Genomic DNA, 15,555 nt, shown 5'->3' with positions numbered 1-15,555 from the left:
CGCTCTGCAGTTACAGAGAATTACAGTGGTGGGGTTTCTATGCCACTGTGTCAAGTTTCTGTTCAGCGCAGCAGTTTGACTGATTCCACCAACACACCTAAAACAAACAGCAAATAGTAGCATCAGTAAACAAAAGTAAAAAATTTGGCAAGGTTTGCAGACAAATCAACTGTCTTTTGCAAGATACATTTTTCACAAATATACAACATGGTAATGTTTTATTTTTTACATTGCATAAATTAGCTTAGTAGCTGATGGAGTTTTCCTCTCATATGCAGCCTGAAACAGCGACAATTAAAAAAGGTAATGTTACTAAATTCTGGTCTATTATAACTCATAAGGTTCACCAACAAAACAGTTGTCTTAAACAACAGATACTGTTTCCCACATATACAACATGCAAAGCTATTAGCATAAGCCTAAGCATTTCCCATTATATACATTAAATTAGTCTAAATTAGTGGTTAAAGGTCCTTCCTCTACTCATGAAGCCAGGATAATAGGATATGAAGGATATTTTGTGGGGGCTCTATTGTGTTGACAATTTATTCTGTCTTATTTGTGAAATAGAATAAAAGTAAACAAAAGATTCATTTCCACTGAGGGAAATGGTTTTCACCTTACAAAAAAATAAACAGGGGGGACTGACGTTTTACATGACGTGTAGTCACACGTCTGGGGAGGTCCATGTCAGTCCCCACTGATTGGTGGAGAGCACAGCAATCATCCACTACTGTAGCATGCAATAGATTTGTACTGAATGAACAGCAGTTGTCAAAAGAACATCTGTATACGGTACACACCCCATGAGGACATATTATATAACCATAATGGCAGTCAGTAAACAGCTGTAAACAAAAGCTCCCCTACGGCGACGGCCACAGCTCTGTCAGTACCTATTTAATCTGAAAAAAGCAATAATTCACTTAAAATCAATGCCATGAAAGGACTTTCTATTAACAAATTCACAAAATCACCAGTGGTCATATCCATCACCAGAGCTTTGGGAAAAATGTGGGTTCAAGTTTCCCCAAGGCTCCAGTGATGGGTATGACAATGAAATCTACTGCACTTATAACCCTAGGGAATCCTATGAAGAAATCATACTGTATTTAATATGCAAGTACATGTTCTCAATTATATAGTGAACAATTAATGTTTGCTACCTGTGACCGGTAGCACTTTATTTTACAGTACGCTAACTGGACGTAATAAGCCGTATTTTGTACCAAATTAGAAAAAACTACACCTAATATAATCTTTATTAGACAGTAAAATAGACAGCGTTGCTCTAATAAGATGTAACAATCCGTAGTTTGTACCAAATTAGGTAGAAATATGTTCGCAATTTAGACTCTAAAGAAAAACAGTTATATCCTAATAAGAGCTAACAAGATGTGCTTTGAAACAAATTAGACAAAAACTATTGGTAATTATATTTATTAGATATTAAACGAACACAATTATATCCTAATTAGGACTAACAAGACGTGCTTTGCAACAAATTAGCAAAAAACTAGAGGTAATTATATTTATTAGATATTAAACAAACACAATTATATATTATACCAACAAATCTCTTGTTGCCTGGATGGCTCATTCTCCGGAGTCCCATTTGTAGGTAGTAATACATAGCGACCCTTAGTCAACCTTATGTAGATCTTATTAGAGGCTAATTACGTATAAATTACAGCAAAAACGTACTCTAAATTAAAGTCTGCACCGTTCCGCCCGATTCAACCTGAACGTGATCTTAATAGAGGCTAATTAGGTATAAATTACAGTAAAACCGTACTCTAAATTAAAGTCTGCACCGTTCCGCCTTATTCAACCTGAACTTGATCTTAATAGAGGCTAATTAGGTATAAAATACAGCAAAACCGTACTGTACACTGAAGTGTATTTTTCAAAGTTTTTAACAAATACAACAACCATAAAAGATTTCTGGGTAAAGGTTACACAGGAAGGTGCAACACCCCTTGACGCAGGGGCGCCAGGGATGAAGAGTTAATGTTGCCCCCCATCCTCTTCTTGCTGTAGCATGTTTTAAGTGTTCAGCTGCATGTCTTCGGACATTATCTGTTCCCTCTTTAAATGACTTCAGGATAGCATCTGTAAAAGTTGGAAGACAAAAAGCGTTAGCAATGCATAAGCAATCTGTAAGCCATGCACTTGAGCACACTGTCTGCATAGAGCTCCATTTGCTGCATAACAAAGCTAGAGAAACTACATTATACTACTTCAGTCAAATACACATCTTGAAAAGTGCTGCAACCAGCAAAAGAATCAAACATCTAAGATACTTCATATGTCAGGGTTCAATATAACATTTCTTCCCTAGTTCCCTACTATTTTCACTGGCCTGGCTGCTAAAAAATGAAAATAACTTTTTTTTACCTAAGTTTTATTAATTTATTGATTTCATCTCACATTAATTTCATTGAAATGAATTCACATCAATTGTATACATTTCAGATAATAACAGATAACTAACAGACTAATTATAATTTATCAGAGAAGAGAGTTCTGGACTGTTGAACCTGAAATATACATAGTGTGCCTGTATAAAAAGCAGGCTTTATTAATTTTTCAGATAATTTTATCATCATCATTATCATTTTCATTATCTATATTACTCTTATTCTTATTACAACAACATTTTGCATCTTCTCTTATGTAGCGTTTCAGACGAGTGACGTCATTGATGACATCCGAAGCCTCGCTGCCCTGTCACGGTGTACCACGTGACTGGTTCGGGAAGCGGATCAGATCTTGGTGCGAGGTTTGCACAGAAGTGACACAGAACACGAATATTACCCCTTTTGCCATTATTATATTATATGACACTACACCACAATACAATTTTTGGCCAAATTATTGGTTTATACACATAGGATGCATTCACAAAACAATAACAGTTTATTGTACATGTATTTGATACAGTATAGTCCTGATATACTCACTAGAAAATACACTATATTGATAAAAAGAAAGTTATATGGTCATATATTTTTATTATATTTTATTTTATTTGTATAATTATCATCATCATCATCATAATTATTATTATTATTATTAATAGTCATTCCCAACATTCATTACTGACACAAAATACCATGTATCACAGATTACATGGTTAAGATCACAGCTGCCTGTCTTACAACACTTTGGCCAGCAGGTGGTTTCATGTGCACATGAAGCCTCCAGAAATGAACCCTTTTCTGAACCAATTTGCTGGAAAGCTTCAGTGCCTCATGAGGGTTCATCTCACCATCACTAATTTTAAGTCCAGGGTCTCATCCATTTTTAAGGTTTTAAGACAAAGCTGCGACAACTGGACAACTATGTTAGCATTATCTAGCGTTAGCTAGCTAGCTTGTTAGCTTGGACACGCCCTTATCTGAGCACACACATACAGCCTCTGAACTTCGACAAAAAACACTGTACTTACTCTAAATAGCAGCGACCGCAACTCACTGTGTCTCTCCGTCAAGGTTACAATTATTACAATGCACCGATCGCAATAAGACTAGCTATGAATCGATCTCTTCTTCGTCTTCTTCTAATTCTTCTTTTTGATGTTTTATGGTGGGTGGCAACCAACGTTAAGGCGTATTACCGCCACCTACTGTGTTGGATGAAGAGATCTCCCCTCACACAAACTAGCATGGCGCTCTGTTAGGGTTGTCCCGCCCCTCCCTCTCCCCCCAGCAATCAGTACCTAAGGAAATTAACATTTCCTTTGACTGACTAATGAGAAGAAGAATAAAACTAAGGTTGTAACCCTTCCCATGCAGAACCAGTGTAAAAACCTACATTTCTTATGCTGCCTTCAATGTCATCTGTAAATTACATGACTCCCCATATCAATAATCACAGGACTGAACATTACATATACAATAAAGCTCTGTCTAATTTGATACATATGGAAGTGAATCGTGACCAATATTTAAACTAAAATGTATTTGCAGAAATGCTTTTTCATTTTAAGAATGTGGCTGCATTATTTGACTCATAAATAAAATTAATCATCAATCATTCTGTTTGCATCAAATGGCAACAAATATGTTTAGTAGTGAACACGGTCCCTTTACAAATAATAGTAATAAGGAGCCTGTTACCGTTACCTCAGTCCGTTGCTTTGCATCCTCCAACAGATGGTCTGGTGGCCTACGCCGAACAGCTCCGCTATTTCCTTCACTTTGAAACCATTTAATAAATAGTTTTCTGTGGCCTCGAAAGGGATGTTGATGGCTGGTCGTCCTCGTCCCCTTTGAGGCTGCACAGCATCCAGTCGTTCCAGGACTGAAGAGAGGTTAGCTAAGGCAACCTCATTAACGTCTGAATCTGTGATGGCAGAGTGTGCAGCCAAGCTCTCTATGACCTGCTCAACTCAGTCACGGGATCAGACTCAGATATAATATTAGAATCCACCTGGGCAGCTAATTCTAACAGTGTTTGCACAATCTCAGGGAGCACCATGATCCGTGATGCTTCCATGTATCAAATGTGCACACCGCCCCCTACCGTATTAGATGGGTAGCACGGTCAGCACGGAGCTGAAGAAGAGCGGCTACTGACGTCATTCTCCTGCGCCGCTCAGATTGCCAAATCGTTTTCAAATTATGGGCACTATTTTGAGGGGCAGACCACGAAAACGAAATAGCAATGTCCTCTTTGTTTTCTTTTTGATTATGGCATAAAATGAGCAGTCTTGAAGAAGAAAATGCAAATAGGTTGATTGATTATATTTTATGTATGAGTCAAATAATGCAGCCACATTCTTAAAATGAAAAAGCATTTCTGCAAATACATTTTAATTTAAATATTGGTTACAATTCACTTCCATATGTATCAAATTAGACAGAGCTTTATTGTATATGTAATGTTCAGTCATGTGATTATTGATATGGGGAGTCATGTAATTTACAGATGACATTGAAGGCAGCATAAGAAATGTAGGTTTTTACACTGGTTCTGCATGGGAAGGTTTACAACCTTAGTTTTATTCTTCTTCTCATTAGTCAGTCAAAGGAAACGTTAATTTCTTTAGGTATTGATTGCTAGGGGGAGAGGGAGGGGCGGGACAACCCGAACAGAGTGCCATGCTAGTTTGTGTGAGGGGAGATCGATTCATCCAACACAGTAGGTGGCGGTAATGCGCCACCTACTATGTTGGATGCCAGCTAACGCTAGCTAATGCTAGCTAATGCTAACATAGTTAATTCCAGTTGTCGCAGCTTCGTCTTACAACCTTAAAAATGGATGAGACCCTGGACTTAAAATTAGTGATGGTGAGATGAAGCCTCATGAGGCACTGAAGCTTTCCAGCAAATTGGTTCAGAAAAGGGTTCATTTCTGGAGGCTTCATGTGCACACGAAACCACCTGCTGGCCAAAGTGTTGTAAGACAGGCAGCTGTGATCTTAACCATGTAATCTGTGATACATGGTATTTTGTGTCAGTAATGAATGTTGGGAATGACTATTAATAATAATAATAATAATTATGATGATGATGATGATGATAATTATAAAAATAAAATAAAATATAATAAAAATATATGACCATATAACTTTCTTTTTATCAATATAGTGTATTTTCTAGTGAGTATATCAGGACTATACTGTATCAAATACATGTACAATAAACTGTTATTGTTTTGTGAATGCATCCTATGTGTATAAACCAATAATTTGGCCAAAAATTATATTGTGGTGTAGTGTCATATAATATAATAATGGCAAAAGGGGTAATATTCGTGTTCTGTGTCACTTCACAAGATCTGATCCGCTTCCCGAACCAGTCACGTGGTACAGCCGGGGCAGCAGGGCTTCGGACGTCATCAATGAGAAGCAAACGAGAAGTACACAGCTTGTCTTTTTTTTTAACTTTATTTCAGCTTGGCTGCTAACACAGAAGCTAACTGATGTCATCACATGATACGTGCCTCTCCCCGAGCATTCTGGGTAGTGAAGTCCCCAGATCATACAAGCCCTGAATGCCTACTTAGTTACATTAATGAATAAGAGAAGATGCAAAATGTTGTTATAATAAGAATAAGAGTAATATAGATAATGAAAATGATAATGATGATGATAATGGTAATAATAATAAAGATGATAATAATAATAATTAGAAAGCAAATATCTGAAAAAAATAATATGGCCTGCTTTTTATACAGGCACACTATGTATATTTCAGCTTCAACAGTCCAAAATTCATTTCTCTGATAAATTATAGTTAGTCTGTTATCTGTTATTATCTGAAATGTGTACAATTGATGTGAATTCAATTTAATTCAATGAAATTAATGTGAGATGAAATCAATAAATTAATAAAACTTAGGTAAAAAAAAAGTTATTTTCATTTTTTTTAGCAGCCGGGCCAATGAAAAAAGTAGGGGAGTAGGGAAAAAATGTTATATTGAAGCCTGGTTGCAGCACTTTTCAAGATGTGTATTTGATTGAGGTAGTGTAATATAACTTCTCTAGCTTTGTTATGCAGCAAATGGAGCTATATATATGCAGACAGTGTGCTCAAGTGCATGGCTTACAGATTGCTTATGCATTGCTAGCGCTTTTTGTCTTCCAACTTTTACAGATGCCGTCCTGAAGTCATTTAAAGAGGGAACAGATAATGTCCGAAGACATGCAGCTGAACACTTAAAACATGCTACAGCAAGAAGAGGATGGGGGCAACATTAACTCTTCATCCCTGGCGCCCCTGCGTCAAGGGGTGTTGCACCTTCCTGTGTAACCCTTGCCCAGAAATTTTTATTGGTTTTTATATTTGTTTAAAACTTTGAATAATACACTTCAGTGTACAGTACGGTTTTGCTGTAATTTATACCTAATTAGCCTCTATTAAGATCAAGTTCAGGTTGAATAAGGTGGAATAAGGTGGAATTCAAATGTTTGTTTTATTTAGTTCTGGTTGTGTATTAGGGTTGGGAATCTCTCTGTGATAGACGCTTCAATACGTATCTAGATACACGGGTTACGATATGATTCAATACAATTCGATACAGTGTAGGACCGATACGATACGATTCGATGCAATTCTATGATTAACATTTGTTGATGCAGACATTAATCATACATTATAAAATAAAGAAGCCAATTCTATAAAAGTGACATTCTTACAGTATTTTCAAATTTGTAAAAGACCACATCCCCAAGCATTGTTGCTGTATGGCACTGGCAAAAATAAAATAAAAAGTCAAACAACAACAAAATCACATGTCAAATGTATTTATTTTTAGACATGGACCAAAAAAAGTCTTGCTGAATGAACATCATTTTGTTGGATGGGATCAATATAAAAATGAGAAGAAGTTTTAAACTTTAAGTGAAGTGAACTTTAAGTAAAATTAAAGTGTTTTAAACCTACTTGTTGTGTTGTTTTTATGGTATTGTCTGTGTTTTTGTATGTATCTTATATGGACTTGAGTCTGGAATAAAGTTTATTATAACGCTGTACAATATAAACATAAAGCAGAATAAAATAATAATATGCAATGTAGGGGCAGAATCTGCTGTTATTAGTTGATATCATGGACTGTGATGACTAGCAGCTTATCACTGACAGCATGTCAGACTATTTCTCTGTGTTTGCTACACTCTGTGTTTGTCATTTATGAAAAGATAAATCACTTTTCTATAATACATCAATGATATTTCAATGGAATAAATTACTTATTGACTTAATCATACTTCAAAAACGGCATGAATAAGTGATTAACATAAGGGGGGATCAAAATAAAATAAATAAATAAAATAAAAATCAACCAGCCACCCCTGTCCTCCCCTGACAAGTAAAGAACAGTTCCTAAAGTGCGGTGAGGTTTGTGGAAATGTGAACGGCTCATTTCTCCTCTGACACGTCACATACCTGTGTGCTGCCAGGGCTCGCCTGGTATTTCTGGGCAGTCATGACACCGACAAAGACGTTATCATGCGCTGCCATATTTGACAGGAATACGTATTTCTGTCTGTGTCTGTGACCCTGCGTTCAACCCACAACCGGCAGGATTCGCCTTTAGTTTCTGCTGCGGCTTGGCTGCTCCCTGGTTTATCCAACCAGCATTAGCTTCTGTTCCTCATCTCCACCAGTCAAGCTGGCGCTGATGTTTACATCCATTATCGTTGTCAGTAATGCCTGCTACAGAGCATGCCGCCGGCTCTCGCGTTGTTTTCAAGATGCAAACTGTTAAAGTCAGTCAACCGATTGCTAGCCTCGCGATACCCGAATCCATGACTCTATAATCGATTCATCTAAGGATTCATGGCTGCTTCGTATCGATTGAGGAGGCTGCTGCCGACGTAGCCATATCTCTCGCTTGTCAAATCGGATATCCGGTCGTATCGGTTAATCGTTCCCAACCCTATTGTGTATGCTGCACATGTTTTGGCTGCTACTCTCCAGTGTTTTTGCTGTTTTGTTGCTGCTTACATGACTACTTTTACCTATGTTTGCTGGACTACTTTATGTCACCAATATTGTTTCATCCTTCAGTTCAGTAAATTCATAGAAATGATTATGGCTGTCATGTTCTCATTTCTTTATAAACACAGTGACTGAAGACATCTATGAAAAGCATCTTCATAAATGGATAACCTGTTGAGTTTGTGACTTGTTTTTACTAACTTTATTTGAACTTATTACCCAGTTAAATTGTACATCATTAAGTCAAAACATACAGAAGCAGACATGTCTCTTTACAAAATGAAAATTTATTTAAATACAAAAACAAGCTAATGATAACAGTGACAAGTGTGCATTGAATGTGCAAAACTAAAACTACCCATGAAACAGAACTGCTCATTTCTCGGCTTGGGCCTCCATCACAGATACCATGCACCCCATCAGTCTAAGAAATGCACTGGTGTCAGTCTCCAGTTTCTGCAGCAGGGCATCATTCAGGTCCTTGCTGTGCTGCAAGAACCTCACGTCTGCCCTCTCCAGATATTCCAGCAGCCCTGTGTTGCTGTCTCTCTTCCTCTTCCCTGTGTACAAGAATAGAATAATCAGTTTAAAAGTTTTTTTTAAGTCATAAGTAGATAAACAAAGGTTCAGCAGTACAATGTAACAAACACGTCAGCTCAGCAATCAGCACTAGTCTTATGACAGAGTATACAGGCCTCACAACATATGGAAATGAGGATGTGGGTATACAAGTAACAGTGACGATTGTGGATAGTATTGCTGTTTGGAGTATGTAGCTGCCCTGGTTCAATGGCAGCAGTCATGGGTGGTAGGGGATTGTGTATGAATGATTGTTCATTTATCACAACACATATTTATATTATCAAGTCATACTTTTAGGTATATCTCCATGTTTGCATAGTGTCTGGTGAGACAAATTACTGGATAAACAACACAACAACTCTTACCTGGTCTGGTCTGGTGGCTTTGACCTGAGCTGCTGAATGGTGTTGGCGAGCTGTATTTGGATAGTACTGGCTTGGTCCGCGAAGCTCCCTCGAGTTTGTTTTGAACCTCTGCCGACAACCATAAGGCAAGGAAACAGCTTGTTTCCTCGACGGACCACTGTTGCTTCGATGCGTCGATGGCTTCACTCTTTGTTTGTCTGTTTTTTTAAAATTGGCACTTTTCGGGTCTCGTTTATTGTTGCTGGTCTCAATAACCCCGCCCCCTTCCCAGTGATGTATGTGGTTCGTTTTTTTTAGTCCAACAAAGAACTGGTGCCACTCTGGAACCGTTTTTTCTGGCCTAGAGCCAGTTCTTTTGTCTGTCGAAACAGGAAAACCGGTTCCAAATAAAGCTCTGGCCCCGAACCAGCACTGGAACTGCTTTGGTGGAAAACGGGTAACAGACAACCATTCACACCCACATTCACACCTGCAGTCAATTTAGAGTCACCAATTGACCTGCTTGTCTTGGGGCTGTAGGAGGAAGCTGGAGACCCAGAGAAAACCCACGCTGACACAGGGAGAACATGTAAACTCTGCACAGAAGGTTCACCCACCCCAGGTTCGAACCAGGAACCCTCTTACTGTGAAGCAACAATGCTAACTACTGCACCACTGTGCCAATTTAATTCAATTTAATTCAATTCTGTTCTGTTCAGTTCAGTTTAGTTCAGTACAGTTCAGTTCAGTTCAGTTCAGTTCAATTCAATTGAATCATTTATTTGTCACATAAAATTACACAACATACAACTCCAGTGAAATGTGATCCAATCAGCTCGTTTAATTTGTGCACTGTAATTTAGTCCTTTTTATGTGTTGTGTTACATTGTTGGATGCTGCATTATAACTCATTTATAGTCCATGTTATTTGATGGTTCTGGTAAACCGTGGTTTTTGATTGTGGAATAATCTAAGCGTCCACACATGCTGACCCCAATAAGACAGCGGCATGGTTGCTTTTACCAAACACTGACAGCACTGATCCACATCAGGGATGGGACAGCAGCCCACAATCCCACCGACACACCAGTCCATATTCACCAAAGTACACTCCTCCACTCCTTCTCTCGCCTCTGCTCTGTTGGAATCAGCATATATAAAGAGTCACCTGGGTGAATGGCCCGATCCAGGATTTAGACAAGTTTTGATGAAACAAAGGATATTACATGATATCCTGTTGGAAAAGGATTCAGCACAGTTTATCTCTAATGCCGATGGTTGGCAGAAAGCTAGTTCAGCTGGTCCCCATTCTTCAACATCTCTCTTTGATTTTTATAAATGTTTACATTTGAAAACCTTGACCTGGCTTGCTAGTAGCTAGCTAGCAGCTAGTCGTTAGACAGAGCGTTTACAGACAGGTGAGATGATTTCCTCATCCTGATGAGTAACTCTCAGCCACATGCCACCACGATCCAAGCCAACCACAGGAAGCACCACCAACACTGGCAAAAAAGACACAAGAGCCTAAATTTACAAAAACATTTGGTGGAGCTGACAGAGAGGCAGCTGGAAGCATCCATACCATGCAATTACAAAAGTGACAACTACAGAAACCAATACTGCATCATTATTATATGACATATTAATCCCACTGGCTGATTGACAACTGGTTGTGTAGTGAGGTCAAAAAGAAGAAAACATAACAGCAAGGAATGCGTGTCACCAACAACATACAGACAAAACCATAACAGCCTTTTTAAATTCCTGCTCCTGATTTAGCACTGCACCACTGTGGAAGACACCAGCCAGACACACATCAGCACACTGAGTCACATGATTCTTACACACACACACACACACACACACACACACACAAAACAAACACACTCTACTCTAAAAATCACTGCCCACAGAGCACATACATCGCCCATACGCATACACAGCAGGACTCATGGTTTTCCTGTGTTTCCTGCTGGCACTGCATTGCAGTCATCTCTGACCTCCAAGCTCCAGGCTGTCCACTCTTTCATCAACCTCCCCTTCTCCTCTCCATGTCTTCCTCATCTTGTCCTTACTCCAGCCCTGTGTGTCACTTCCTCCTTTCTCCCTCCACCTACCTCACTCTTCTGTCCACACGGAACTTCAACATCCTCCCCTGGATCAGTCATGTACCAGCAGTACAGGAAACGGGAAGTCCAGACAGACAGATGGAGGAGAGATAAGAGATGACGGAGAGGTGGAAAGCAGTTGGACAGAGAAGAGAAGAGAGATACACAGTCCTCTTCTATCTCCTTCAGACCGCATGCCTCTCTCTCTCAGCCTATTTCTCCACCTGTCTCTCTCACCCTCCCTCTCTCTCTCTCTCGCACGCACTCATGCACGCACGCACGCACACACTTGCTGCCCTCTGGCTAAGAATTGCAACACTCAGCTCATTCAGTCCCCTCAGTCTGGCTGATATATGCTCTATCTCTGTCATGGTCTCTCTCTCTCTCTCTCTCTCTCTCTCTCTCTCTCATTGATTGTTTATCAGGCTAGTGATGCCTGCGAATGCCTGATCAGCCATCGAGTTGGAGGTTGGGTGGGGGTAAAGGATGTTCATACAACACATTCTCACTCCCAACTCGTCACACGTTGCTGCTTGGTCGGTGGACTTTCTACACCGACTTTCTGGTGCGTCTGTTGTTGACGTTCTGGCATGCTGTGTCAATTTAAGTTTGTTACATGCAATGAGTCTTTCAAAATACACTTCCGTTGTGCAGTTTCTGCTCCTTACATGCATACAGTCTTTTTCAAAATAAACTTACAATGTTGGTAACACACCTTGTATTTAGATTTATATCACTGTGTAACAAATGCACATGGTTAGGTTTAACAACAACAACAACAACAACAACAACAACAAAAACACCATGCTTTGTCTCTACATTTATATTGGAAGCAAAAGTGCGGTGTTGTTGCACCCTACCATCCCCCCTTTAGGGACTCTCCAGGTCCTCAAAGGAGAACTTCAGCATTTTTCAACCTGGACCCTATTTACCTGTATAAATTGATCAAAGACACTGATGTAAACGAAAACTTTTTGAAATTGGTCCAGTGTTGAGGGAGCTGGCAGCGGCCAGCAGCCGCGGAATGAGCTTTAATGGAAGCACACAGGGCATCTGAACATCATTAAAAGTGGTTATTTTTGACACAGAGCAGCTCAGATTGTCATTATAAGGGGCAGAAGTGTCTGTTTACCTTTCACTTGATCCGGTCTGTTTGTTATTGCCTCATTAAGCAGAAGTCTCCATCTGAAATATCACAAGATATCACCACATGTCACTTGTTGCAGGAAAACAACAGTGAAAATCTGTTAGAGTTCTGGAGAGAGTACAGTAATCAGAGTATTTTACAGTAAATGTAGTTTAGTAGTTTAGTAGTTCACCAAAAATGTAAGGAATTCTACTAGTGTTATAAAAAGCGGGGATACTATTTGTTGGAAATCTAATAGGTCTCTCGCAGCGGCCCCAAAATGTTGGGATCTATGCCTCATCAAGGTCCTGACCTCATAATAGATCTCCAATTAAAGTATCAAATTAGCTATCAGAAATAATTGATAATTATTACTAATTATCATTAATTATGTTAAATAATATGAGGTAATTTACACTAAAGCACCTCGTGGGGCACCATTCCCAAAAAGGGCAAAATGATAGCCAGTAAATGGTATCGGCCTCATAAAGTTCACTAAACTATTATGTAACTATTGTGAGAGAGAGAGAGAGAGAGAGAGAGAGAGAGAGAGAGACAAAGAGACAAAGAGACAAAGGCGGGTGTGGTAATTAAAGGGCCGTTTGTCCTACAAAACAAAATGGCTGACAACAGCAAACTACAAGATGGCCGAATCAAAGCTGGCTTCAGATCGGGGGAGGGTTTGTCTGACCGTGTGGTCAGGACAAAGAAAAAGGAAAAGAAGCGGGAGCTTTGAGCTGCCTCTCTGGGTGTAGCTCTGTTGAAAGCAAATTTGTAAATGAATCTATGTGAATATGATATGTGTTGCAAAGGGTCTGGATTAGTGCAGAGGATGTTTAGTTGCGTGCAAGACGTGAACAGCATTAGCAAACTAACATCACTTAGCTTTGGCAAAGCCAACTAACCAATAACCTTACTGCAAACAATCACAGCAAGACTCAATAAACAGCATTAAATCACATATAACAAGTTAAACAGTTAGCCTGTACAGCTGCTACGCCCAGTTGTTACATTACCAATCAGTGAATGGATGGAGGGAAGAGTTGGTTTGAGGCATGCTGCTTTTGTTAGCTGGCAGGGAAAGGCTGGAAAGAGCTGTGGTTCCAGAAGCAGTCTTTGTAGTGTCCTTTGTTCCAAAGATGCAGATCCGAGGAAGCCGGTCACTCGGGTCCTTGCAGAGTTAGATGTTGGGATGCTAACTCAACTTGGTTCTCCTTGTCCTTGCCTTTCCCTTAGTGGTTCACGGGCAAGGGCCTCTGGGCAGGTCAAGGGCCCAGGAACAAGTGAGAGCTTGTCTGGGATGGTCAAGGCACACAAGGAAAAAGAGGAAGAATGACAGTGAAAGGATCAGAACTTCTACAGTTGCCTGGTGACATGACAGAGTCACATGACACCGTAAAGGTATTGTCCAATCAAGTTTTGAGACCTGTCTCTCACTGAGGTGTGAGGTGGGGCATCCTGTGGAGATGAGGGTCAAATAACTGTCTTTGTTTATAGAACAAGGAACATGAGATATCTTACCATTTCAGATGGCAAGAAAAAAAGCATTCGCATGTCCACCTTAGATTTTAACAAATGACAAATCATCTGTAGTCCAGTGAATCACAACACCTACAGTATGTTGTAAAAGGTGGTTCATATTTGCGCATCTCCAGCCTGTGCCAACAAAATGAGGAGCTACACTTCTGGCAGCCATCTTTGCTGATTTTGTTGGACCCTACATTTTTGGCTAGTTGTGCTACAAATGGATCCTAACACTCCTGTCCATACATTGCCTATGCAGACCTGCGGGTCTGCAGTGACCACCAGGATGACTACTACAAACAGGAGAAGAAATCCAGAGCTTATTTTCCTGTGGAAAACTGATGTTCCAAGAGTGAATTTACCTGCTGCAGACGATTGGAGGTAGGCTAATACTATTAGCTAAAGTTATTACATAACATAGCATTACACATTAAAATATGGCAGAATAGGGGCGTCTAGGCTTAGTGGGTAAAGCAGACCCCCCCCCCCCCAAAAACCCCAAAAAAAACCTGGTTGCAAAAACAATCAATCAATTAACAATTAGGAGGTGCAAAATATTATTATATTTATAGAGAGTCACATTATACCCATTTTCATCAGCTGACATTCATAATCATAAGTGATCTCAACAAGCTGACACTGCCTATGCCACAGTGTGTGTGTGAAAAATATAAAATACATTTTTGCTTTGCTATTATACAACCTATAATATAATTTTATTATATTTAATTTCCCACACCATCCAAAAGCCTTCTACCCGGAGGGCAAAGGGGGGGTGTGCTGCATTTGCCCTGCTGTAAAAGGTTGGCCACCAGAAATGATATCTATGACCCAGTAGGATCACAACCTATAGGGACAACCCAGTCAACTTGCTGCTGGAAATCCAATATGGCCAGTTTAAAATCAGTTTTACCATGACCTTTACCATGACTGTTGACTGTTTTGGCAAATGTTATGCTTTTTGAGCTATATGAATACATTGGCTCAGGTTTATACTTGAGCTCGCTTTTGCATACTGTCAATATGGCTGCAATCTCAAAAATACGTAGGCCATGTTATTACATTATGTCCCCCTCAGATTCCATGTATTCCATGTGTTTTGTGCATGGAAAGTGTTAATGTTCACTATGTTTGTCTTCTTCTGATCACTAGACAGTCACTCACACAGTGCCTTCAGACCCAGTTCTTTCACACTGATCAGGTTGTCCTTGACTGTGGAATCAGCACACTGTCCTGTTGATATGTTGATCAGGGATGATGTGGTCACTGTAAATGGGTTAGTCTCCGCTGCTGCCATGACCTTGACTACCATCTCTGCATCCCTGGTTACACGGCTGTGACCAGACTCATGGTGTGGGCTTGAGGAGTAGAGGTTGAGCGTAGACTTGAGCTCTGCAGAGACAGCTGCAGTGAGTGGTTTTGTG

The 15,555-nt window shown here is 39.7% G+C and overlaps 1 protein-coding gene across 9 annotated transcripts in view; it reads right to left on the bottom strand.

The window, feature by feature from the left end:
- The window catches only part of plekha6 (pleckstrin homology domain containing, family A member 6), a 371,706-nt gene that overhangs the window by 271,122 nt on the left and 85,029 nt on the right, over positions 1–15,555 (bottom strand). For 4 of the 9 annotated variants that reach the window (XM_049569004.1, XM_049569216.1, XM_049569075.1 and 1 more), the window contains exon 1: positions 11,491–11,690. The exons of 1 other annotated variant lie outside the window; for it this stretch is intronic. In XM_049569004.1, coding sequence (XP_049424961.1) covers positions 11,491–11,522 — 32 coding nt within the window. In that variant the 5' untranslated portion in view covers positions 11,523–11,690. Of the gene's footprint in view, positions 1–11,490; positions 11,691–12,613; positions 12,667–13,623; positions 13,903–15,555 lie in introns of those variants that run through there. 4 more of the 9 variants (XM_049569547.1, XM_049569604.1, XM_049569368.1 and 1 more) reach the window with 3 other exon arrangements.

This window comes from Epinephelus fuscoguttatus, linkage group LG1, assembly GCF_011397635.1.
Source record: "Epinephelus fuscoguttatus linkage group LG1, E.fuscoguttatus.final_Chr_v1".
Classification (NCBI taxonomy): Eukaryota; Metazoa; Chordata; class Actinopteri; order Perciformes; family Serranidae; genus Epinephelus; species Epinephelus fuscoguttatus.
Note: the sequence above shows the minus strand (reverse complement) of the source record. Positions and strands in the feature narration are given on the sequence as shown.